Consider the following 26,142-nt stretch of genomic DNA (forward strand, 5'->3'; position numbering starts at 1 on the left):
CCAGAGGGGAAGCACCCAATGACCCATCCACACCTATATGATTTTCAGCCAGTCTCAGCCTCCGATCGCCACTGCACAAATCTCCCACCTCTTCTAAAGAGATGCACGTTCTTGCCAGATGAGCTGCATTTCTAATTAGCGCTCTCCTCATGGAGCACCATCTTATGGTAAATCACACGGAATGGACATGGTAACAACAGATGCTGACCTCAAGCATGCCACGTGTGAAATCATCCATTATGCAGAGATGACCTAGGCAGGCTGGCACAAACTACCCTGGCCGTACTACCGCAGCATGACCATTCCACCGCTTTCAGGAAACACACACGTGCGTGGACACACAGGCACACATACGCCATCACGTCCGTACCTAGTCAACTCTCTGCATCTTGTTTGAGATTATCAAAGCTACCAATCTCTGTAAGCTTGTCTTTGCCCTTTCCAGCTCAAATACCATCACTGCTCAGAGTTACACAATGCTCACGCTTATGACTGAAAATGCGTACTTACCTTCAATCCTCTTTAAAGCTGAAAGGCACATATCCTTCCTTGGAAACTCAAAGGGATTGTTACAGGTTCGAATGGTGTCACATTCACATTTCCCATTGATTATATTGCAGCCAGAGACAAGGTTTTCATTGCATGGTTCAAAACCAAGCAGTTGGTCATCATCCCAGTTCTCATCTGTAAAACAATTAACAACCACATAACGTTTGCTTGTTAGCTTCATTCAAAGGCCTGTCTGAAAGCAAAAATGTGCGAGGATGTCAAGATTAACATCCGATTTTGACACCTCAATTTACGAAAGGCAGTTTGGCTGCAATTTTACAAATGAATGAAACCCAACCTCCTAATAAATGAGAAGACTGAAATATAGCCATACACGTCAACATTAACTAGCTATATATACAAACGTTTCTGATCAAAAACCACTACTCCTCTGATGTGTTATTACAGAAACAAATGAGATTCCTTTAAATTTCTTCATTTTAAACAAAGATTCCAGGATTTTCCCATGTTCAATAAAACTACATCTGTCAATCTACAAAATTATTCCAAAAAAAACCCCAAATTTTTTACCCCATCTGGTAGAGACCAGCTTCAGGTTTAAAACAGCTCTGCAACTTCATATATCAAGGCAGTGCTAATAAATGTAAACAGACACCACCCAAGGAGTCAGGAATGGGATACAACGGAGGAGATGCCCTCCAATGCATTTCAGTACAAATGCTAATGTCCATTACTGCCCACAACCAAAGCCAGAAACAACAAACAAAACTAAGGGCTACAGCCTAGTGAGAGGCTGAGGTCGTCAAATTCTGCGGCTGAGACCATATCAGTGTCCTGGGCCATGGAATGGAGTTGACTGTAAGAAATCAAGTAGATTTTAAAACCAACTTTCATGGGAACCAGTTCAGACAAATGAAACAAACATGACAGAACCACAGCAAGACTCAATCCTTAATAATATTCCTCATAGTTGAAATGCTTCTTGTAGGAAACCAGACTATTTCTCTGAGTCTCTGTGATGTTATGAGTTTTTCCCACCTCTTAACATTATCTTTAATAGATACTTTATCACACCTTAACTGGGTACTGACTATTAAATAGTAAACATGTTTCTGATAACCATATCTGGAGAGAATCTTTTAAAAGTGCTTGAATTTAAGATACTTAAACTTGTTGCTCAAAGTAAGGCAGGTATAAAGACATCTTAAGAATGTGTTTTCACAAAAGACAGCGCAAACAAATGGCTATAATTTTTATAAGGCTAACTTTTCCTTCTGGTGACATCGTTGACTTACTGCCTAAGTCAGGAAAAGACTGTTCTCCCTCACTGAAATAAATAATTTTCTTGTCAAGAGGTCTTTAGAAGGGTATCATTTACAAAATAAAGAGCTTCAGGGTGATTATTTGAAAAGGGAGAATAGAAAATCTCCTATGTTTTGATTTCAGAAGATCAGGCTCTCTTATTTGATCAGAGCTTCATCTCTTAGTAAAACAATATTAGAAGTTTAAACAAAAACACAAGTTATCTGTTTTAAGATTTATTTTCCTATTTAGACTGTATTTGGTCTTTAGAAATAACAGGTATATAACATGTATACACACAAAGGGACATTCCTATCTTCAAGACGACAGTGAAATTACTAAATTACTTTGAAAGGAAAACCAGAATAGAATATACTGAAACAACTCAACACAGTAAAGTAGGTGATAATTTAGTCTTTGGTTATAACACATGACAAAATGCCTCAGGTAAACAATTTCTTATCTCTATATTTAATTGTTGACATGTTATTAGTACCACCAGCCTAATACAGTTCAGCAAAATTTACCGTAAAGAAATTCTTTTGACCGTATATTCAAATTTGTAATTCAAAATTAGTTCAACCCTAGGAACCTAAAAATCAGTAAGAAACTCAAGTAACATTTGAACTACTGAAAAACTGTATTTCTCCTCTTTCCCACCCCATATTCCAAGAAGAAATCTTTATTGCTATCTTTGTAAATATATGCAGTTAATGTATCACCAAATCAAGTGGATTCTGATGCAGATTTTTTTTTCCACAATAAACATCCCTTCCCTCCATCATAACTGGAACTCCCTGAAGACATCACTCTCCTGAACCACTGCAGCATCCTCTAACCTGTCTCCTTGCACTACCCCATTTCCCACACTGTCAACCAGAATCATCTTCCTCAAAAGACAAGCCTGCTCATTGGTTCTCTCTTGCCAACAAGAAAAAGTCCAAACTTCTTATTGTATAATACAAGGTTCTTCATGATACAGCTTGTACCTACTTGTACAGACTCATCGTGCACCAATCCCTCACACATCCTAATGCTCCAATAAGCACACAGATTCTCACTACAAACCCTCAATAAATGCTCCCATGCCTTTGCTCACAGAGTATCATCGCCTGGAACACCTCCTTCTCGCCTTCCTCTGATAACTCCTATTCATTTTTCAAGACCCAAGTCAAATGTTACCTCTTTGAGAAGTCTTCTCCAACTCTGAGCTCTCTATCCTCCACGCTCCTACAAACACCTGTGCACACCTCTTACCCTTTCTAATAATGGTTTCATGCAAGTCTAACTTCCCCATTAGACAAAGAGGCCTCACGTGCAGGAGGAGCCAGGTCTTACCCAACTTTGAACCCCCTTAACCCCAGGACTTAGTACAAGCGTTCAGTAACTCTATCTAGTTTTCCATGTCACTGGTATGGTCAATGCTGTTGACTATGCTTTTTTTTTTTTTAAACAGAAAATGTCTTGTAAACAAATGCACAGATGTATAACAAGGAAAACATGTTTCATTATAATGAACATGTTTACATAATAAAAATCTTATTCAAAAACCTTATTAGTGAAGCATTAATGAGGCAGGCATTTTGAAGAAATGCTCAGACATACTTTGGTACCTTTCTCTCTAGGCATCAACTGTCATTAGTCTCTTTCCCAGTTCAGCTCTAGACTTCAGCCTCTTATCAGCTGGCTGGCATCAACAGCCCCTCCAAGGAGTCCATCTCAGGGCCAATTTGTTTTCACTGCCAGATGTTTTTCTCTGCCCCCCCACAGGAAGACCATTTCCCCTGAGTGTGGAATCAGAACTAAAAGGCAACTTCCCTTAATGCCCTCTCCAGCTCCTGACTGTTCTCAGCAGAAGCCTCTCGGCAACAGCGACAGGCTGCACCTGATGGTGCACAGCTAAGCCTGACCATCCCCTCAGGAAATGTCACGGTCACCCGGTCCAGTCAGGAGGCCTCTGACTCTAAAGCCAAAAATGTCTTACATGCTTTTATTTTCTTTTTTGAGAGGAAACCCTTTCCTTTCTATGCCCCCCATCCTAATCAATACTTTGTTTTTCTTCTTGGCAAATAGTTCCCTTAGCAACCACTGCTTTATAGGATCAAGTACAACATGTTTATGAGACAAATGCTTTTATGTTTTTCTATTACAGAACATTATACTTTAATGTAACAGCCATCCAACAGGGACTGAAAGCAAAAATTTAGTGAAGTCTGATTATACAGAAATCAAATCTGAGCCCAATACTGCCGCTGACAACACTTGGCAAATTTGATGTTTTAAAATTTCTTTTCTTAAGCAAATCCACATATACAGCACAAGGATCAAGGTTCTGATTCTGATATAGTTTCTGATTTCTCCTTGGACTGGTCAGGACTTTAAAAACAAGGAGGTGGGTGTGATTAAAAACAGGAGTACTGCCCTTTAACTATTTATATCAAGTAGTTTTTTCCTAGTGCTCTCCATGGGACAAGATGTAGTCTCCGAGCCTGAAAGGTCAAGATAATTGAGATACCTCTGCAAATGTATTTTTAAGTTTGTAACTTCTGCAAGATACCAAATCCAAATGTGATTTTCTCTATATACAAAATGAAAGAAATGTGATAATTTCATGTATGAATTAGAAATTCATGCATGTTCAAATACATGCAAATATGTGAGTACTCCAGTGAAGAGTCAGTTATAACTAACTGCTAACCTGACATCTCCACTTGGATATTTAGAAGAAACCAGGAAATGATATTTTACCTCAAGACAACTGTGGGACTTCAGTAGGCAGGATTATTTCATGCATTCTTCCCATTTCATTCCAGAGAATATTCACAAGATGTATAATCAAGGGTTGAAATTTAATAAAATTAATAACCTGTACTGCTTCAATAAAGGGCATTCTTAAAGGAAACTGATTTTTTTCCCCAACATCTTTATTGGACTATAATTGCTCTACAATGGTGCGTTAGCTTCTACTGTATAACACAGTGAGTCAGCCATACGTATACACATATCCCCATATCCCCTCCCTCTTGCATCTCCCTCTCACCCTCCCTATCCCACCTCTCTACGTGGTCACAAAGCACCAAGCTGATCTCCCTGTGCTATGCAGCTGTTTCCCACCAGCCAGCCATTCTACATGTGGTAGAGTATGTCCATGCCACACTCTCACCTCGTCCCAGCCCACCCCTACCCCTCCCCATGTCCCCAGGTCCACTCTCCACATCTGGGTCTTTATTCCTGTCCTGCACATAGGTTCTACAGAACCATTTTTTGCTTTTTAGACTCCATACATATGTGTTAGCATACAGTATTTGTTTTTCTCTTTCTCACTTACTTCACTCTGTATGACAGCCTCTAGGTCCATCCACCTCACTACAAATAACTCAATTTCATTTCTTTTTATGGCTGAGTAATATTTCATTGTATACATGTGACACATCTTCTTTATCCATTCATCATCAAGTGTCGATAGACACTTAGATTGCTTCCATGTCTTGGTTATTGTAAATAGTGCAGCAATGAACATTGTGGTATGTGATTCTGTTTGAAGTATGGTTTTCTCAGGGTATATGCCCAGTAGTGGAACTGCTGGGTCATATGGTAGTTCTATTTTTAGTGTTTTAAGGAACCTCCAAACTGTTCTCCATAGTGGCTGTATCAATATACATTCCCACCAACAGTGCAAAAGGGTGCCCTTTTCTCCACACCCTCTCCAGCATTTTGTAGACTTTTTGATGATGGCCATTCTGACTGGTGTGAGGTGATACCTCACTGCAGTTTTGACTTGCATTTCTCTAATGATTAGTGATGTTGAGCATCCTTTCATGTGTTTGTTGGCAATCTATATATCTTCTTTGGAGAAATGTCTATTTAGGTCTTCTGCCCATTTTTGGATTGGGTTGTTTGTTTTTTTCATATTGAGCGGAATGAGCTGCTTGTATATTTTGGAGATTAATCCTTTGTCAGTTGCTTCGTTGGCAAATATTTTCTCCCATTCTGAGGGTTGTCTTTTCGTCTTGTTTATGGCTTCCTTAGCTGTGCAAAAGCTTTTAAGTTTCATTAGCTCCCATTTGTTTATTTTTGTTTTTATTTCCCTTTCTCTAGGAGGTGGATCAAAAAGGATCTTGCTGTGATTTATGTCATAGAGTGTTCTGCCTATGTTTTCCTCTAAGAGTTTTATAGTGTCTGGTCTTACATTTAGGTCTTTAATCCATTATGAGTTGATTTTGTGTATGGTGTGAGGAAGTATTCTAATTTCATTCTTTTACATGTAGCCGTCCAGTTTTCCCAGCACCACTTACTGAAGAGGCTGTCTTTTCTCCATTGTATATTCTTGCCTCCTTTATCAAAGATAAGGTAACCATATGTGTGTGGGCTTATCTCTGGGCTTTCTATACTGTTCCATAGATGTATATTTCTGCTTTTCTGCCAGTACCAGACTGTCTTGATTACTGTAGCTTTGTAGTATAGTCTGAAGTCTGGGAGCCTGACTCCTCCAGCTCTGTTTTTCTTTCTCAAGATTGCTTTGGCTATTCAGGGTCTTTTGTGTTTCCATACAAATTGTGAACTTTTTTGTTCTAGTTCTGTGGAAAATGCCATTGGTAGTTTGAATAGTGATTGCATTGAATCTGTACATTGCTTTGGGTAGTATAGTCATTTTCACAATGTTGATTTTTCCAATCCAAGAACATGGTATATCTCTCCTTCTGTCTGTATCATCTTTAATTTTTTTCACCAGTGTCTTACAGTTTTCTGCATTCAGGTCTTTTGTCTCCTTAGGTAGGTTTATTCCTAGGTATTTTAGTCTTTTTGTTGCAGTGGTAAATGGGAGTATTTCCTTAATTTCTCTTTCAGATTTTTCATCATTAGTGTATAGGAATGCAAGAGATTTCTGTGCATTAATTTTGTATCCTGCTACTTTACCAAATTCATTGTTTAGCTCTAGGAGTTTTCTGGTAGCATCTTTAGGATTCTCTATGCATAGTAGCATGTCATCTGCAAAACTGTGACAGCTTTACTTCTTCTTTTCTGATTTGGATTCTTTTTACATCTTTTTCTTCTCTGATTGCTGTGGCTAAAACGTCCAAAACTATGTTGAATAATAGTGGTGAGAGTGGGCAACCTTGTCTTGTTCCTAATCTTAGTGGAAATGGTTTCAGTTTTTCACCACTGAGAACGATGTTGGCTGTGGGTCTGTCATATATGGTTTTATTATGTTGAGGTAAGTTCCCTCCATGCTTACTTTCTGGAGGGTTTTTATCATAAATGGGTGTTGAATTTTGTTAAAAGCTTTTTCTGCATCTATTGAGATGATCATATGGTTTTGCTCCTTCAATTTGCTAATATGGTTTATCACATTGATTGATTTGTGTATATTGAAGAATCCTTGCATTCTGGGGATAAACCCCACTTGATCATGGTGTATGATCCTTTTAATGTGCTGTTGGATTCTGTTTGCTAGTATTTTCTTGAGGATTTTCGCATCTACGTTCAACAGTGATATTGGCCTGTAGTTTTCTTTTTTTGTGACATCTTTGTCTGGTTTTGATATCAGGGTGATGGTGGCCTCGTAGAATGAGTTTCGGAGTGTTCCTCCCTCTGCTATATTTTGGAAGAGTTTGAGAAGGATAGGTGTTAGCTCTTCTCTAAATGTTTCATAGAATTCACCTGTGAAGCCATCTGGTCCTGTGCTTTTTGTTTGTTGGAAGATTTTTAAATCAGTTTCAATTTCAGTGCTTGTGATTGGTCTGTTTATATTCTCTATTTCTGCCTGGTTCAGTCTCAGAAGGTTGTGCTTTTCTAAGAATTTGTCCATTTCTTCCAGGATGTCCATTTTATTAGTATATAGTTGCTTGTAGTAATCTCTCATGATCCTTTATATTTCTGCAGGGTCAGTTGTTACTTCTCCTTTTTCATTTCTAATTCTGTTGATTTGAGTCTTCTGCCTTTTTTGCTTGATGAGTCTGGCTAATGGTTTATGAATTGTGTTTATCTTCTCAAAGAACCAGCTTTTGGTTTTACTGGTTTTTGCTATCATTTCCTTCATTTCTTTTTATTTCTGATCTATGATTTCTTTCCTTCTGCTAACTTTGGAGATTTTTTGTTCTTCTTTGTCTAATTGCTTTAGGTGTAAGGTTAGGTTGTTTATTTGAGATGTTTCTTGTTTCTTGAGGTGGGATTGTATTGCTATAAACCTCGCTCTTAGAACTGCTTTTGCTGCGTCCCATAGGCTTTGGGTCGTCGTGTTTTCATTGTCATTTCTTTCTAGGTATTGTTTGATTTCCTCTTTGATTTCTTCAGTGATCTCTTGGTTATTTAGTAGTGTATTGTTTAGCCTCCATGTGTTTGTATTTTTTACAGTTTTTTCCCTGTAATTGATATCTAGTCTTATAGCATTGTGGTCGGAAAAGATACTTGATATGATTTCAATTTTCTTAAATTTACCAAGGCTTGATTTGTGACCCAGGATATGATCTATCCTGGAGAATGTTCCATGAGCACTTGAGAATAAAGTGTATTCTGTTGTCTTTGGTTGGAATGTCTTATAAATATCAATTAAGTCCACCTTGTTTAATGTATCATTTAAAGCTTGTGTTTCCTTATTTATTTTCACTTTGGATGATCTGTCCATCGGTGAAAGTCAGTGTTAAAGTCTCCCACTATGATTGTGTTACTGTCTATTTCCTCTTTTATGATTGTTAGCATTTGCCTTATGTATTGAGGTGCTCCTATGTTGGGTGCATAAAGATTTACAATTTTTATATCTTCTTCTTGGATTGATCCCTTGATTATTATGTAGTGTCCTTGTTTGTCTCTTGTAATAATCTTTATTTTAAAGTCTATTTTGTTTGATATGAGAATTGCTACTCCAGCTTTCTTTTGATTTCCATTTGCATGGAATATCTTTTTCCATCCCCTCATTTTCAATCTGTATGTGTTCCTAGGTCTGAAGTGGGTGTCTTGTAGACAGCATATATACGGGTCTTCTTTTTGCATCCATTCAGCCAGTCTATGTCTGTTGGTTGGAAGATTTAATCCATTTACATTAAGGTAATTATCAATATATATGTTCCTATTACCATTTTCTTAATTGTTTTGGGTTTGTTATTGTAGGTCTTTTCCTTCTCTTGTGTTTCCTGCCTAGAGAAGTTCCTTTAGCGTTTGCTGTAATGCTCGTTTGGTGGTGCTGAATTCTCTTAGCTTGTGCTTGTCTGTAAAAGTTTTAATTTCTTCGTCGAATCTGAATGAGATCCTTGCTGGGTAGAGTAATCTTGGTTGTAGGTTTTTCCCTTTCATCACTTTAAATATGTCCTGCCACTTCCTTCTGGCTTGCAGAATTTCTGCTCAAATATCAGCTGTTAACCTTATGGGGATTCCCTTGTACGTTATTTGTTGCTTTTCCCTTGCTGCTTTTAATATTTTTTCTCTGTATTTAATTTTTGATAGTTTGATTAGTATGTGTCTTGGAGTGTTTCTCCTTGGATTTATCCTGTATGGGACTCTCTCTGCTTCCTGTACTTGATCAACTATTTCCTTTCCCATATTAGGGAAGTTTTCAACTATAAGCTCTTCAAATATTTTCTCAGTCCCTTTCTTTTTCTCTTCTTCTTCTCGGACCCCTATAATTCAAATGTTGGCGCATTTAATGTTGTCCCAGAAGTCTCTGAGACTGTCCTCAATTCTTTTCATTCGTTTTTCTTTATTCTGCTCTGCAGTAGTTATTTCCACTATTTTATCTTCCAGGTCACTTATCCGTTCTTCTGCCTCAGTTATTCTGCTATTGATTCCTTCTAGAGAATTTTTAATTTCATTGATTGTGTTGTTCATCATTGTTTGTTTGCTCTTTAGTTCTTCTAGGTCCTTGTTAAACGTTTCTTGTATTTTCTCCATTCTATTTCCAAGATTTTGGATCATCTTTACTATCATTACTCTGAATTCTTTTTCAGGTGGACTACCTATTTCCTCTTCATTTGTTTGGTCTGGTGGGTTTTTACCTTGCTCCTTCATCTGCTGTGTATTTCTCTGTCTTCTCATTTTGCTTAACTTACTGTGTTTGGGGTCTCCTTTTCACAGGCTGCAGGTTTGTAGTTCCCTTGTTTTTGGTATCTGCCCCCAGTGGCTAAGGTTGTTTCAGTGGGTTGTGTAGGCTTCCTGGTGGAGGGGACTGGTGCCTGTGTTGTGGTGGATGAGGCTGGATCTTGTCTTCCTGGTGGGCAAGACCGAGTGCAGTGGTGTGTTTTGGGGTGTCTGTGAAGTTATTATGATTTTAGGCAGCCTCTCTACTAATGGGTGGGGTTGTGTTCCTGTCTTGCTAGTTGTTTGGCATGGGGTGTCCACCACTGGAGCTTGCTGGTCGTTGAGTGGAGCTGGGTCTTACGTGTTGAGACAAGACCTCTGGGAGGGCTCTCACCGATTGATATCACGTGGGGCCGGGAGGTCTCTGTTGGACCAATGTCCTGAATTCAGCTCTCCCACCTCAGAGGCTTAGGCCTGACAGCCGGCCGGGGCACCAAGACCTTGTCAGCCACACGGCTGGAGAAGATGGGCTATGAGTTGATTGCCTGCCACTGCCCTGTCGTAGCTCTGTCTCAGCTGTCTCCAAAGGTCACCCAGATACATTGGGTTATTCCACCATTCCTCAGAACTTACACATGCCAGACTGGGATTTGCAGATGTCCTCCTGATACTCTTCATTGAAATATGTTGCATTCATGGTGGTGAGAGATATGCTAATAGTGTTGGCTCTCTTCAGTTCAGAGACTGGGACAGTCTGAGCCTTCATGTGGCCAAGTCAGGAGCAGCTGGCCAACAGTCCCAAAGTGATGTCATGTCAGATTCCAAGAAGGCTTTCTGCACTGCCCGAGCAGTAGTCCCAAGCAGCCGCTCCGCTCATCTGTAGCACTCTTGGGAATTTGGTGGTACCCCCAAACAAGGATTTCTGCCGGCCCTAGAGCCTGACTTGCCCACCCAGGCAAGGAGCCGAGGAGAGCATCTCCCGGCCCTGTCTCACCAGAGAAGCGGACCGGAAACTGATTTTTTATTTGGTTTGTTATTTGGTTATTAGTATTTACTTTACTGCAAGTGCATAGCGGTGACTAACACAGTTTGGGGCCATAGCCTCTGCTCATGCTAAGATGCCAGCAGTTTTACCAGAATTGTTTTTGCACCAGCAGTGCAAATGTTGACACAGAATAAAAGCAAATAATATGTTAATATTACTGTGAAAATAACTTTGACCTCATGTACTACTTGAAAAGGTCTCAGTGCCCCCCAGGGGTCTGTGGTCCACACTTTGAGAACTGCTGTTCTAAAGAGCATGTCTTGCTGGTACACTTAGGCCAAGACAGCATAGGACCCAGGTTTGAGAAATAACAAAAGATACTGGGTACCTCTTCTCCTAACAGTTACTACTGAACCATAAAAACACGTTTCTCTAACGTGATTTTAGTTATACATAATTTGGAACAAAATGATGTCAGTATAATGCAGAAGGTGTGTTGGTTCCTGTGTGATTTCCCCCAGCACATTAATGTTATAAAAACATCAGGAGCAAGTTTTCTCACAATAAAAGGAAAAGTCTTCGCAGTTAAATGAACACCTTAAGAAAAGGCTTATAATCTTGTTTAAATTCCTTCCTTTAGTGCAAGAAATGGCTGCTCTAGTGGTTGAACTTTCCACTGCATTTAACTGTCCGGGGAGGTTGAATGTACAAATGAGAAAGCTAGAGATATTCTCCCGTTTTTAAAAAATCATGATGAAGAAACTACCCCTGGGGACTTCCCTGGTAGCACAGTGGTTAAGAATCTGCCTGCCAATGCAGGAGACATGGGCTCGATCCCTGGTCCGGGAAGTTCCCACATGCCACGGAGCAGCTAAGCCCGTGCGCCACAACTACTGAGCCTGCTCTCTAGAGCCCCTGAACCACAACTACTGAGCCCGCACGCCACAACTACTGAAGCCCGCGCACCCAGAGCCTGTGCTCCACAACAAGAAAATCCCCCGCTCGCCACAACTAGAGAAAAGCCCACGCACAGCAATGAAGACCCAACACAGCCAAAAAAACAAAAAAAAACAAAAAACTACCCCTGGATCTTATATTTAATTCTGATGAAACTAGTCTCCATTCAGAGTAAGTATCTGTGAGGTCCCATGCCCTGAAGGAAGCAGCCTAAGCTCAGGAGTGTGTAAAGCCTGGGCTGCCCAGGCTCCAGATGCAAATGTTAAGAGAGCAGCTTACCTGAGTCAGGAGCTTTATTTGGATTCTTATTGTTTATATTTATCCTCTGTGTTCACAGTTCCATAGGTTTTGAGTGACCTGCCCCATCCCTATTTTTCCCAACAGCTCTATTACCTTTAGTGTAGTGAATGATTTTGCAAAAAAAAAAATTTGTAAGAGTGTACATGTGGTACCAAAGCAAAAACACCTGAAACACCTGCACTTCCAACAGTCACCTTCAGTCTAACCCTGGACTTGGTCTTTCTGTTCCACAGACTACTTTCCAATATTCTTGATGATGCCTGAAATTCCTTCTTTCCACAGCTGATATAACAGATTCTAAGTGCAAAGGCTACCGAGAAAGGAGTTGTGATCCTCAGGGTAGGAGAGGGGAAAAGGACGAGAAAGAAGAGGAGTCCTGGAAGATGTACAGAGACACAGCCAGCTCCAGATCTGGGAAGCAGCAGCCCCGGGGGCTACACCCGCTCTGTGCCCAGGAGCTCAAGGAACCAGCCACGGCAACCCTGGCCCAACTGGTTCCTGATTCTCTGCTTGTCAAAATATATTTCCATCTGCTTGCTGGTGCCTGAAATTCCAGTAACATGGAATAAAATGTTTCAGGTATGACCGCACTTATTGGACAAAGTACTGTGTGTTCATCTGAAATGTCCAACTTCCTGAAGGCAGAAGGCATTTGTAGACTCAGAGCCTTACCTTTTCTACCTCATATCTGCTTAGGGTAATGGAGTTTACTCCAAACCAAGATACGGCTACACCCCATTGTGTGGTATTCCACTTACCAGAAACACGCTATAGCAGATATTAAAAAGCAAGACACAAATTCGTGGTACACACTCAGAAGCTCACAGTAATGGAATTCTGTTGGCAGAAGAGAGGCTGCTGGGAATATATATCAAATTAATTCTCCAGCTGTTCACATATCCCTGTGGCTACAGTAAGATGCAAATAGCTAGTACTGGCATCTCTTTCCATGCCAGCCTAGAAACTCCAGTGTAATGTAAAATTGCTGCTCTTAACTCCCCCAGCTCCCGGCTGGCTGTTATCGTGCATTCAGCTCTGCTCAAGGAGGAATCTAAGGCAGTGAGCTTTCATTCTCTCTCCTTCCAGCTTAAGGCGGATGTTCCAAAAGCTGGTGCTTCCCTTTCCCTCTCTTCCTCATGCTGTAATCAGTGCAAAGCAAGAAGGGCAAAATTATGGTTATCAGTAGAAATGATTCATGACATAAAAATCTGTTTTATAGGCATCTCCACAAAGTAAAACTATGTGAGGCATATGTAACTAAGTATCAGAGTAGACCAAGCCTTAATCTAAAACAATGGAAATACTAAAATATGCACCCAGTTTTTTTTGAGGACTCTTAAACTGATGCAAACCTCTAAATACATAACAAACAAACATGACCACTGATTCGTATTATATCCAAGTGGGGAAGTCTTTGAAAAATAAACAGTACTGAACCAATTTACTAAACCAATTTATAGTAAAACATTTGTGAATGATAAGCAAATGTTCCATTGCTGTAACTGTTGTCAACACCTCAGCAATACACCTATCAGAGGAGGACCAGGGACGAACTGTAGCATGTAAAGTCATTTGTTCATTCATTCTTTCTTTCAAACATTCATTCCTCAATCAGTTATTGGTATCTATTATACATCAAGAACTGAGCAAGGTACTAAGGATTTAAAATGCTAGGAAAGAGGAGTTTACAGTATAATTTCCCACTACTCTAACCAAAATCATACCAAGTATGTGAATAAAATGTTCCTAGGAATCTTGAAACAGAGGAAAAGATTAAGTAAGGGAAGGATAATTTCCTTTTTGATAACAAGAAGCTGGTGGGGACAGAGAAGAAGTTAAGAAAAGATAAGCAGTATTTCTAGAAGGAATTCATGAAACAATATGAGGAGAGGAGAAACCAGGGCTACAGAACACAACTCTCTTATTTCACAATTCTGCCTAAATTAGGGACTATCTACCCTCAATTGCATATAGAAAATCAGATAGCCCAGAGGTCTGTTCTCATGGAGAGGCCCCGGTCCAGGGGACCACAACCTTAGCTTTGTCATTAGAGTGACCCTGAACAAGGCATTTGGCCCCCTCGGCTCCAATTTATTTCATCACTAAAACGGAGGTGAGATGGATAATCTGTGAGGTCCCTTTAGACTTCCTCCTTGTGTTTCCTTGATTCTGGCATCTTAGTTGAAACTGTACAATGCTAACAATTTACTGGTCACAGTGTCAGAGAATCACACGCTTATGGTGGTCACAATTTAAATTTAAAATAATTTCCCATTTATCAAACTAGTTTAAGGTCTGGAAAACAATCACTGTGCAGAGTAAGGCAAGCCAAAGGTGCTTTTAATATAACAAATATCACTTTGCAGGACCTTTCTAGCACCTCCAATCCTAGAGGATTTACTGGCTGAGGTCTCAACAGATTAAAACAGGATTGGCCTTGAACTGATAACTACTGAAGCACTGAGTCATTACACAGTTGCCTCTACTTCTGTATATATTTGAAAACTTCTATGATAAAAAGGGTTTTTTTTTAATGGGAGGGGATTATGGGAAAATTAATCAAATACTTAAAAATGAAGAACAGTAGATATGTCACATGTCAACATTGATGGGACACAGCTAAGGCAGTGTTTAAAGGGAAATTTCACAGGAAATAAGAAAGTTTTAAAAAAAATGAGCTAAGCATTCAACTGAAATTAGAAAAAGATCAACAAAGCAAATCCAAAGAAACAAGAAAGATGAAGTTAATAAATACATGGAGAAAATCAATGTAACAGAGATAAAAGCAACAGAAGTGATTAACATAATAAAAACTAATTCTTCAAAAAGATTATTAAGATATCTCATAAGTGGCTTATGACTAACAGTCCCATATAGCATGTCACCTCATCCAGGTACTTGGACCTATAAATATATTTTTTCAACCAGTTTCTCTTTGGTGTGGTTTTACCAGGAAGTTACTCAAAGTCAGACACTAAACGGTTACATTTCTGAAATTTTTTAAAATAATCAAAACAGGATACTTGATTGCTCATGGAAACTCTTCCCTAGCTACAACTAGTCTGACTGAACCCAATGGTGTAGAACTCAACCCCCTTTCATTTCCCCTACTTTGAGACTGAATCTCAATATTTTAAAAGGAAAATCTCAGGCCTTCTCCACTGGCCCATGCTTATGCAGTGGTGGACTGGCCTTCTGTCCAGGCACATGTCATTATTAAGCAACACAGTCTTCTCTGAGCATGAATGTCCACTAAAACATGTAACCCCTTGTTTAACCAGCTTCAAAGAATATTGGTTTTGTTATCAAATGTACTGCTGCTGGGCTTCCCTGGTGGCGCAGTGATTGAGAATCTGCCTGCCAATGCAGGGGACACGGGTTCGAGCCCTGGTCTGGGAGGATCCCACATGCCGCGGAGCAACTGGGCCCGTGAGCCACAACTACTGAGCCTGCGCGTCTGGAGCCTGTGCTCCGCAACGAGAGGCCGTGATAGTGAGAGGCCCGCGCACCACGATGAAGAGTGGCCCCCGCTTGCCGCAACTAGAGAAAGCCCTCACACAGAAACGAAGACCCAACACAGCCAAAAATAAATAAATTAATTAATTAATTTTTAAAAAATGGATGCCATTATTAAAAAAAAAAATGTACTGCTGCTTAAAAATGGATACATCTTAGTTGAGGGAAAAATTATCTCGGAGAAGTACCTAATTCTTTCACATTTCCTCTCTTCATCTAGATTCTCTAAAAGCTGTCCTTAAAGCCAGGTGATTAGCCATCCCTTAGGTACCTGGCTCACAGTGTTTTATTCTCCTACAGAGGTGCTTTGGTGTAAATAACACCTAGTGAGGGTGTTATAAGAATAGCCCTATCGGGCTTCCCTGGTGGCGCAGTGGTTGGGAGTCTGCCTGCCAATGCAGGGGACACGGGTTCGAGCCCTGGTCTGGGAGGATCCCACATGCCACGGAGCAAGTGGGCCCGTGAGCCACAATTGCTGAGCCTGCGCGTCTGGAGCCTGTGCTCCGCAACAAGAGAGGCCGCGATGGTGAGAGACCCGCGCACCGCGATGAGGAGTGGTCCCCGCTTGCCGCAACTAGAGAGAGCCCTCGCACAGAAACGAAGACTCAACACAGTCATAAATAAATAAATAAATAAATAAAAGAACGTGAATTTCTAAAAAAAATAAAAAGAATAGCCCTATCAAACTTCTTAAGGATATGGAATTGGGAAGCAACGGTCTCCAAAGAAAGTCCACCATCTGGCCATTCCAATCTCTGGCACAGAACACGAAGCCTGTTTAGATTTGACCCCAGTCCACTTCTCCACCCTCATCTCTTCCACTCTTCCCCACTTACTACAGCAATACTTCATAATGATGTGCTCCCAAATGACCCACACTGTCCCTGACCCCTGGGCTTCGCACAAGGTGTTCTCTCTGGCTAGAAAGCTGCTTCTCTTTACCTGCTTTGAAAGCTCCTATTTAGTCTTTAATACTTTCTCCAGGTTTCATCTGCTCTATAGGGACTAAATCAAGAATTGTCTCCTCTGTAGGAGTTCTGTTATACATCCATTAAAATTATTTCACTTACGGCAGTATAATGAAACTGCTCATCTAATCTCCACCAGAAAGTGGGTTCTTTTTATCATTGGGCTATCATAGGGCTTGCAAATAGTAGCTCAGCAAAATAAACATCTGCAGAGGGAGTAAACAGGAACAGGAGGAGTTGAACTTAAGCAAAGCAATCTGAATCTTTAAGTGCCAAACTTTTTCTGGAAAGTAAGTTTGGTGGTAGGAAAAAGTCAATTATTCAGAAATAACTGAGAAACATCTTTGGATCTTGGTCTTCCTACTTTTGAAATATTAATACTAACTCAAGTTTTCTTTTAGCCTCAACATTTTATTACCCAACACTTCCACATATCACATATTTATATGTCAAATGAGTGAAAAAGTGTAATATTCCTCAACTATGTTGGATAAATAATAACTTAAATAATAAACTCTATTATCTCCCTTCCTACCACTTTTGTCTATCATGACCATAATTAGATAACGTGACACAAGTTAATGTTTCTTGCCAGAAAGGTACTTGTGGATATGAATAATACACAGTATCATTTTATAAATATTAATGTATGCTCTAGCCTAAAATCTGTTAGTCAAATGACCAAGAGTCAAACAGAAGGCTAGATGTGGGAATGCCTTTTTTCTTGACTGTACTCATCCAACAGTGTAAATCACGACAGGGAGAAGAAGAAATGTGACCAGAATTTCAAACAACAAGAAAAACAAAATGAGCATGATATTCTGAAAATAACCACTTTGAAAGATACAAATTTTTCATTATACTAGCTGAACAGTTAGCACAGATAATGAAGCACATTTCACACCCACCCCGCCAGTCAAATCTTCTGATAACAGCTAACAATTCCTAAGCCAGGGACCTTACTAGGTGCTTTCCATAGACTTGCACACTTAGCTGAGGAGGAAAGCTAAGCAACCAGGTCTGAATTCCACACAGACATATCACCAAGCAGGCAACAAGAGGAATTGAAGAAATAGGGAAGTAAGGTGGTCGAATGGTTGGACAAAATGTCAAGTCCAAGTGAGTCTAAAGAACCCAAGCACCAGGGAAAAGAAAGAGAGGAACACTGCTATTTTTTCCATCTCACACTGGAGATGCCCATCACGAGTGAATATGGCCTAGAGACCCATGGCTGACGGTCATCACCACAAGGGCTGGCACAGCCTCTCTGACACCTCCTCAGCCAAGACAATGGAGTTGCTGGAGAACCTCTGGAAACATCCAAGAACAGAAAACCCAACAATATAAACATGACCTCAACTATTCTATCATCCAGGAAACAAAGGTTTCCTTGTGAAAGCAATAATGCCTCCACATAAAGCAATACTCCTGAGGCAAAAGTAATGATTTCTAAAAGGTGTAATGATCTGTAAGTAGCACTAAGGAATCTTTTCAGGATAATGAATTAGTGAAATCAGTTAGCAATCATTTTGAAGGAAATGTCTTTGCAAATCAACTTGGGCCCTGCTGTGAACCCCACCTTAGTAATTTATCTGAATTCTTCAAAGTGAACAAAGTAGAAGATGATAAGAAGTGAAAGAGTGATCACCTTTAATTCCAACAATTATATTTCTAACTGATCCTTACCACTAACTCTGATACTGTTCTACAAAGAAATATCATCCCTAAATATCACACCCTCAATCCCAAACCTTTATATTTTTGTAAGCAAAATTATCTCTATGTGTGATCTTATTTATCCCTATACACTCCATGGATCTCCTGCTATCTGGTCCTGGCAACAAAGCACAAGTTGCCAGCAATATTCAGTGAACATTTTTTTTATGTGCCCAGTTTCGAAAGTTTGATGTGTATGTCCAGATCTTTTCTTTTCTTGAAACATCATTAAAATCCACATTGCTACTGTATGTTTATATGGGAAGAAGTGTTATAAATTAGATACCAGAATCAGGGAATTCCCTGGCAGTACAGTGGTTAGGACTCGGTGACTGCGGGGGCCCGGGTTCAATCCCTAGTCAGGGAACTAGGATCCCGCAAGGCACACGGCATGGCCCAAAAAAAAAAAAAAAAATGAGAATCAGAGAGCTGTGGCCTATTTAGAAACCTCATGCCACACAGGGCCTGTCTGATACATTGATTCTTAAAGGCATCAAGTCCTTGAAATTCAACCTGAAACTCTCCTCCTAGAAGCAAATGTAGATAAGGGGACAATGAAAAGCAGGACTCTTGCCTTAGGGTATGTCAAGAAATGAATATTAATCGCTTGGGAGAACTTTGATTTGTACAGCAATGATTTAATCCCTAAGATTCACGTGATATAGACCATACAAGCAAATATAACGAGACCATAAAAAGATTAGGCAATCTTAAGAACATGTTTGAAAAATACATTTGCACACTTCCCACAACACTGGAGTTTCCTTTGCGTAGTAATCAAACATCTACACCTAACAGATGCCAAGCTCTGAGACCCTGGGGTCTCAGCCATGACACCAACACTATCCCCCAGTCTTCAATGGCTCCCACCTGCCTCCACAGTCAAGTCTAACCCCTCACACTGATAAAAGAGGCTTGTGCCCGGCCCCAGCTAGCCTCCCAGTTACGTCCCACTTTGAGGCCAGCACCTCTTCCCTCCCCAGCACTAAAGCCTCAGGGCCTGGGAACCCACGTCCCCCCCACCCAGAACATCGTGCCTCCACCCCAGTTCTGCGCCCATTCACTCCCCCACCCCTTCAGGATTCTGATCAATCTGAACTTCTCGGCATGACTTTCCATGATCACTCTAAACTGCAACCACTTCCCCTTCTCGGCTTTATTTTTTCTGCACAGACTGTATATCCCGCTGGCACGGTATATGTTTTACTTACTGACATTATTCATTTTGTCTCTCTCTACTGGAAAGCTCCAGGTAGGTAAAGATTTTTGTCTGTCTTGTTCATAGCTCTATCTTTCGCACCTAGAGCAGGGCTTAGCACACAGTAGGTCCTCCATAAATATTTACTGAATCAATTCTCTGAGTATTTTGCTGATTGCATGTCCTCTGCGAGGCACGAGCTTTCTTGCACTGTTTAACTGGAAATCTGCTACCATCTTACTGTGTGTGGCTTAAATGTTTTCTCCTCAAAGTTAACTTGATTTTCTCCCACCCACTTCACTTATCCAAAGACACTGCAGCTGTCTGTTTGCAGCTGGATTCTGAGCCGCTGGGGAGATAGGGTCCCAACCGCCACTTACTGAATGGAGAAAATGAAAGTGAAACTGGACTAAGGGACTACTCCATTAATAATATCCTGTGGGGGGAAAAAAAGCAGCAGCTTCAAAGATATTCCGTGGGTATCTAAGATTTAGGTTTACTTATGTTCTTCAATACTTATGCATTTATATTTAACATCTTTCTGGAATGTCTGAGACGCAAAAAATATACTTTATAGTAATTCATGCCTTCCAGGGGTTTAGGAAGCAAGTACCTTTTGGGTATTTTAAAACACTGCAAAGAAACTTTAACTTTCTTTCAAAGTTAAAAAAAACAGTTGATAAATTTCTACATTTCAAATTTGAACGCATGCATGCATAAACATACACATATAGAGAATAACTAATTTGCTTCCAAAAAGAAACATAAATAAAAACCCCATGAATCATCCAGTCATTTTTCCACATGCTACAGCAGCATGTATTCCCACATGCACTTAGGTACGTGAATTTTGCAAGAGCTCGACTCTGCAATGTTATTCTATTCAAACTTAGTATTTATAGTGTAAAAGAAGTCATCAGTAAATTGTTCAAATGATAAAACTCACAATTTCTGGAAATATAGCTACCTTAGCTCCTACCTGAAAGGTTAAAAATTACCATCTATTTTATTAGGTTCAATATACCTTTCAAGAACTAATGGTTGGGGCTTCCCTGGTGGCACAGTGGTTAAGAATCTGCCTGCCAATGCAGGGGACATGGGTTCGCACCCTGGTCTGGGAAGATCCCACATGCTGCGGAGCAACTAGGCCCGTGAGCCACAACTACTGAGCCTGCGCGTCTGGAGCCTGCGCTCCGCAATAAGAGCAATAAGAGAGGCCGCGATAGTGAGAAGCCCGCACACCGCGATGAAGAGTGGTCCCCGCTTGCCGCAACTAGAGAAAGCCCTCGCACAGAAACGAAGACCCAACACAGCCAAAAATAAATAAATAAATAAAAATAAAAATAAAGGAATTCCTTAAAAAAAAAAAAAAAACTAATGGTTGTTAGAATATAAAAGAAAATACCAAATATAGACCATTCCCAAAGGATGCTCTGCTCAAATCCATATCCTATTTAACTAACAAGGATCACCAATTTTCGAAGAATTAGAATATACAGAGATACCGTAGTGTTGAACGTATATACAAGCACTTAACATGCTCTTTAATAATTCTGTTGTTTTAAACTTCCAAGTACCCCCGCTCCATCACTCTCTATTCCTTTACCCTGCTCTATTTTTCTTTACAACATTCATTTATCTAGCAGTGTATCATAGAACTGTTTGCTTTTTTGGTTAGTGACTCCCCTCTGTAAGTTCTCTGAGGCAGGGGTTTCTTTGGTTTAACCACATCACAGTGACTGCCATGTAGCAAGTGCCTGATTAATATTTGTTGAAATAAATCATCACAACAGGCTATATGATCGGTGCTTAAATGTGAGGCATATCCAATGTGCTGGGGGTCAGAGAGGAGGGATGGCTTCTAGGAGAAGGTACTGTCTGGGTACAGTCTTGATATCATCAAAGACTGGAGGAAAGGCGAAAATTAAATCATTTGGAGAGATGTTTAGGTTCCAATCTAGATAGTCTAAAGTCACGTTTAATGAAAATACATGGCTTTTTCAGTCATAAAAAATAAATAAATAAACTCTCAAGTTTATAGAGGATTGCTAGGTTCTCAGGGAAGTCCTAAGATGCACATCTTGAGTAAGATGCTTACCTGCTGCACTGCCTGCAGCATCCCTATGGGCCTCACCTGGGGGCTTTCGGTATCAATTAGGTGGAGGAAGGGCGCCACATACCCTGGTTGGCAGGACCAATGAATGAGTCTGATAACCAAGACATTTCCACTTAGCATCAGGGCCACTACTCCTAGGACTCTGTACAATGTCACACGAGAAAGAAGAAAAGGAGACGAGCGCCCTCACTTCAGTGGGATGTAGCATGACCACGGAACACTAATTATCATTCAAGACAACCCTGGGCACGGGAAGAATGAACTGACTCAGCTTGGAGAGATTCCAGCTACAAACGAAACCCAACCCCTTCAGGTACGGCGGCAGCTCTCCTCTTAAACAGGTGTTTCAGAGACGCTCTGCCGCCTCTCGTTTCTATTCCTTCCCCACGAGCATGGAATTTACCTGTAAACCGCCTCCCCCCCCCCAACGAAAAGCTGGCTTGCCATCCTGGCAGACCTCACGTGCAGTCTGGCAAGATGTTCATGGTTTCACAAGGGTCGGCACGAGGCAGCTCCAAGCCCTTGCTGTGCACCCTGCAAAGTGCTTTCACGGGGAAGAAGCTGAGGACACGAGGTGCCCTTATCCGGGAACAAGGCAAGGAGCTGGTGTGGACTTCATGACCAAGGCTCGACCTCACGGTTTTCGAAAATCTCTCTGAGGGAGGTAACTGACCAGAGCATGCGCAAGGCGGTGGGGGCGGGGGGTCCATCACTGACAGAACCCAGAAAGGGACAGCTAAGTGCCAGTCAGCCTCACACCTGAACGGGCAACCACCTGCTTCACTAACTCTGTCTTGCGAAGGGTGAGCATGTTAAAAAGCTCTGGAGTCTCAAAATGAGGCGGAAACTTCTTTAGAAAGGTCTTTCCCACCTTTTAACATATTTGGCTTCTAAAGTGAGCATGTGTCCATCTGCACAGGGGCTGGACATCCCTTCTCTCCACCCACCACCCTCAGGTCCGTCATCTCCTGCAACAGTTTCCTCTGCCTCTGGTCTGCTCCTCCCTTTCCCCCTCAAACCCTTTCTTCCTCACCCCAAGTGCTCTGGCAGTGCACCCCCTGACCCAGCACTGAGGAAACCTACCCCCCAGCGCCCCTGCTGCCTGGTCTCCCGTGTTGGGGGAGTCAACTGAGCTGACTTGGGGAAGCGACACTGCCCAGCACTTCCTTTCCCTCCGTCCCACCCCAAGGCCAAGGAGCACTCTTCCCCGCCTCCCCTGAGTCCTTCCTGTTTCCCAGGCCAGGTCCATCCAGGACACTCAACTGCCAGAGGTCAGAGTGCCACATTCCAGGGCCTTCACAGCCCCACGGGGAGGGCTCGGATTCCTGCATGGGGGGTAGGGGTGGGGCAGGGAAGCGGGCAGGGACCAAAAAGTTCAGCAGAGGCTGATTCGGCCGCTGTGCCCACTACTCTGAGACCAAGGTCAAGGGGTGGGGAGGGCAATGGGGGTCCGAAGAGCTCCCTCCAGAGTGCACAAGAAGAAGCCCCTCAACCTCTTTGGGCTTGGAAGGAAGAGGCAGGTGCTGTAGAAACTGTAAAAATGCATTAAGATAACATGACAAAGTGTTATGGGCCTCGGTCCCTTAATCTGTAAAACGAGGGGCTGACCTAGAGATGCTTTTCTAAGGGCCCTTCCAACTCCATAATTCTCACTCCTGGTACAGCTCTCTGGCCTCAGACATTTCCAGGATCTGATGTATTTCTGGCTAACAAATAGAATGCCATTCTCACTCAGAAGGCAACCAAACCTCTTTAACCTCCCAAAGCAAAATTCTCCTCTTGCAATGTCGGATTCCTCTGCCTCCAACTCAGTGTCTCCCAGATTCTCTTGGTGTCTTTCTTGTGATCTCTGTGTCCTTCGGGTTTTAACTCAAACCCTCAGGTCCTGGCTTCTCAAGGGCTTCCCAATTTCCCCTGCTTGCAGAGCCCAAGGAAATCAGAGCCCCAAGAGAAATCAGGCTCCTGGATGTGCATCCCATCACAGAGACCTAAGGGCCACAGCATCATGGGACTTGAAAACTCAGGCCCCACCTGGACCTAAGGGAGTGGGGAGTGGCGCTGGGAGGCATGGTGCCCAGTGCTGAGTCCCTCAAACACAGAAGTTCCACTCCACTGCTGTCAGAAGCTGTGCAGGAATGAAGACCTGGAAGCCCAAAGCAACACTGTGTGAACAGATGAAATAAGCAGACTTCAGTCTAGGCTTGGGACCTCCTAACTCCCTCCCAAGACGGTCAAGATGACTTCCTCTCCTGGAGGATGGGGGAGCAGGGCTAGCATTTGACCTACTTGGGACAGGAGTCAGCCTGCTCATCAGCTACCTGATTGATGGGAACAGAATTTGGGAGGGAAGGAAAAAAATATACGGTGCTGGGGCTTCCCTGGTGGTGCAGTGGTTGAGAATCTGCCTGCTAATGCAGGGGACACGGGTTTGAGTCCTGGTCTGGGAAGATCCCACATGCCGCGGAGCAACTAGACCCATGAGCCACAGCTACTGAGCCTGCGCGTCTGGAGTCTGTGTTCCGCAACAAGAGAGGCCGCGACAGTGAGAGGCCCGCGCACCGCGATGAAGAGTGGTCCCCGCTTGCCACAACTAGAGGAAGCCCTCGCACAGAAACGAAGACCCAACACAGCCAAAAATAAATACATTAATTAATTAATTAAAAAAAAAAACATACGGTGCTGAGGAGACTGGGCAGGGGAAATAACAAAAGAGGAACCCACTTAGGGCTGCCATTCATATGATAGACAAAGTCATAAATAGCATTCGTTAGCCAGGTTCTGCCTCTATAACATGCTCTGTGGACAAAAACACTCCCACGTGGTCAAAATCCACCAACTGTACTTCAACCAAACGTCCATCTCTCCCCTTTTTTGAAACCAACCATCGTTTTTAATAAATCCCTATGAGTAAAGTCTGACGGCAAAGACTAAGTCTGCAGATAAGATGATAAAAAACGATCCTGCAAAAGGTATCCTGATGTAGAGTCATCTCATTCTAAGCTATCGCTTTTAGTGGGGGGAAAATAACAACCCCCCCTCCCCCAGAATCCCTGATCAATTATCACTTCCTTCTGGTCAAGCCAAGATTCAACACAGAACACTCCCTTTATTCACTAAGCCCAAACACTAGTGAGAGAATATGCATTCTGTGTGGTGAATCATCTGGAACTAACTAGAATTTGGACTTCTTCTCCCCCACGTAGACACTACCGTTCATAAGAAAATGGTTCAGAGTTCTGCTCAGTACAATCTGTACGTCACCACCACGTGCTGCTCTCCCTGTACTGTTGGGGCTGCTCCGCTGCCAGGGCTGACGGTCGCACACGAGCTCAGCGTGGAGCTGCACCAGCAGTGCTCAGACGGTCAGAAAGTGCGTCCTTTCACCAAGATCAGGTTTTATGAATGGCGGCTTCAGTGTGGGTGAGACAGACAGAGACAGACGGATGGCAATCATACACACCTGTTCTTTTTATAAAACTATGAATCCTGATGACCCACCTGTGAAATAATCTTGCCACACAAGAAACATACCGCACGCATTTACACTGAAATAAATTTATTTTTTTTTAAGTTGGGTACCGGGGAGGATTTAACAGTTTAAAAAAAAAAGTCTGGAATACACGGAGACATTAAAATAAACGCGGGAGGGGGGGAACCATTATTAAAAATGACAACAGACAACAGAAATGACATTTAAAAAGTCTGTTTAAAGCTCTTCCAATTTCTCCATAAGGAAAAAGGACTGTTGCAATCTTTTTGCATAAATCGTTTTTTGAATCAATAAATATTTTTAGAACGAAAAGATGCACTTACAAACCACTGACAAAGAACTTCAGGATCATGTTCTTGTCACCTTTATGGATATGACCGGTTTTCTGAAACCATCTTTTCCAAATTGTAATCTCCAGGTCCTGGGTCAAAAACTGCTGTCCTTGTGATCACCGTCCCTACTAACACAAGGATGTATATTCTTTAGTCCCCGCCACGGGAAATACTATCAGCATAAACTTTTAAAACCAACTTTTTTAACTTAAAAAAACAATGACTCACCTCCTTCTGTCAGAGCTGCGATCTTCACCCTGAGGACGGCCCAGACACCTCATCAAAGACGAGTGGTAGTGACCTTTCCCCCACCATCTCATCGAGACCATTTGGGAACCATTTGTTTCTCTCATAGTAGATGAGCAGGAACTCTGAGAGCAGCCCTCAATTCAATACCCCAACAATAAGACAGAAACACTCATATTAGGTGGCAACAGCCTAGGGGGAAAATCATAAACAAAATCTCCTTAAAAGCACCTTCCAGGCATCGGTGTGATGTAAGGTACAGAAAAATGTCCCATGATTTACTTATTAACTGAAAACATTATTTACGGAACAACTGCCACTTGCATGGCCCCATGCTAGGTGCTGAGTGGGCTACATAGAGGTAAGAACCTATTCAATTAAAGAGCACCTTGCTACCCATCTCCACCGTAAAAGCAAACGTAAGTTAGAACGTAGAGTGAACCCATAAAGAAAGAGCAGAGCCTTGTTTTAATACAGCCATCAAATATGCTGCAGT

At 41.7% G+C, this 26,142-nt stretch overlaps 1 protein-coding gene across 2 annotated transcripts in view; it reads right to left on the bottom strand.

Moving 5' to 3' along the window:
• Positions 1–26,142, bottom strand: part of CRIM1 (cysteine rich transmembrane BMP regulator 1) — a 205,186-nt gene that overhangs the window by 155,837 nt on the left and 23,207 nt on the right. For both annotated transcript variants that reach the window (XM_082427666.1, XM_082427665.1), the window contains exon 2: positions 511–684. In XM_082427666.1, the coding sequence (XP_082283792.1) occupies positions 511–684 (174 nt within the window). The remainder of the gene's footprint in view (positions 1–510; positions 685–26,142) is intronic.

This window comes from Balaenoptera physalus (genome assembly GCF_965194825.1).
Source record: "Balaenoptera physalus genome assembly, chromosome: 15".
In the NCBI taxonomy this organism is placed as follows: domain Eukaryota; kingdom Metazoa; phylum Chordata; class Mammalia; order Artiodactyla; family Balaenopteridae; genus Balaenoptera; species Balaenoptera physalus.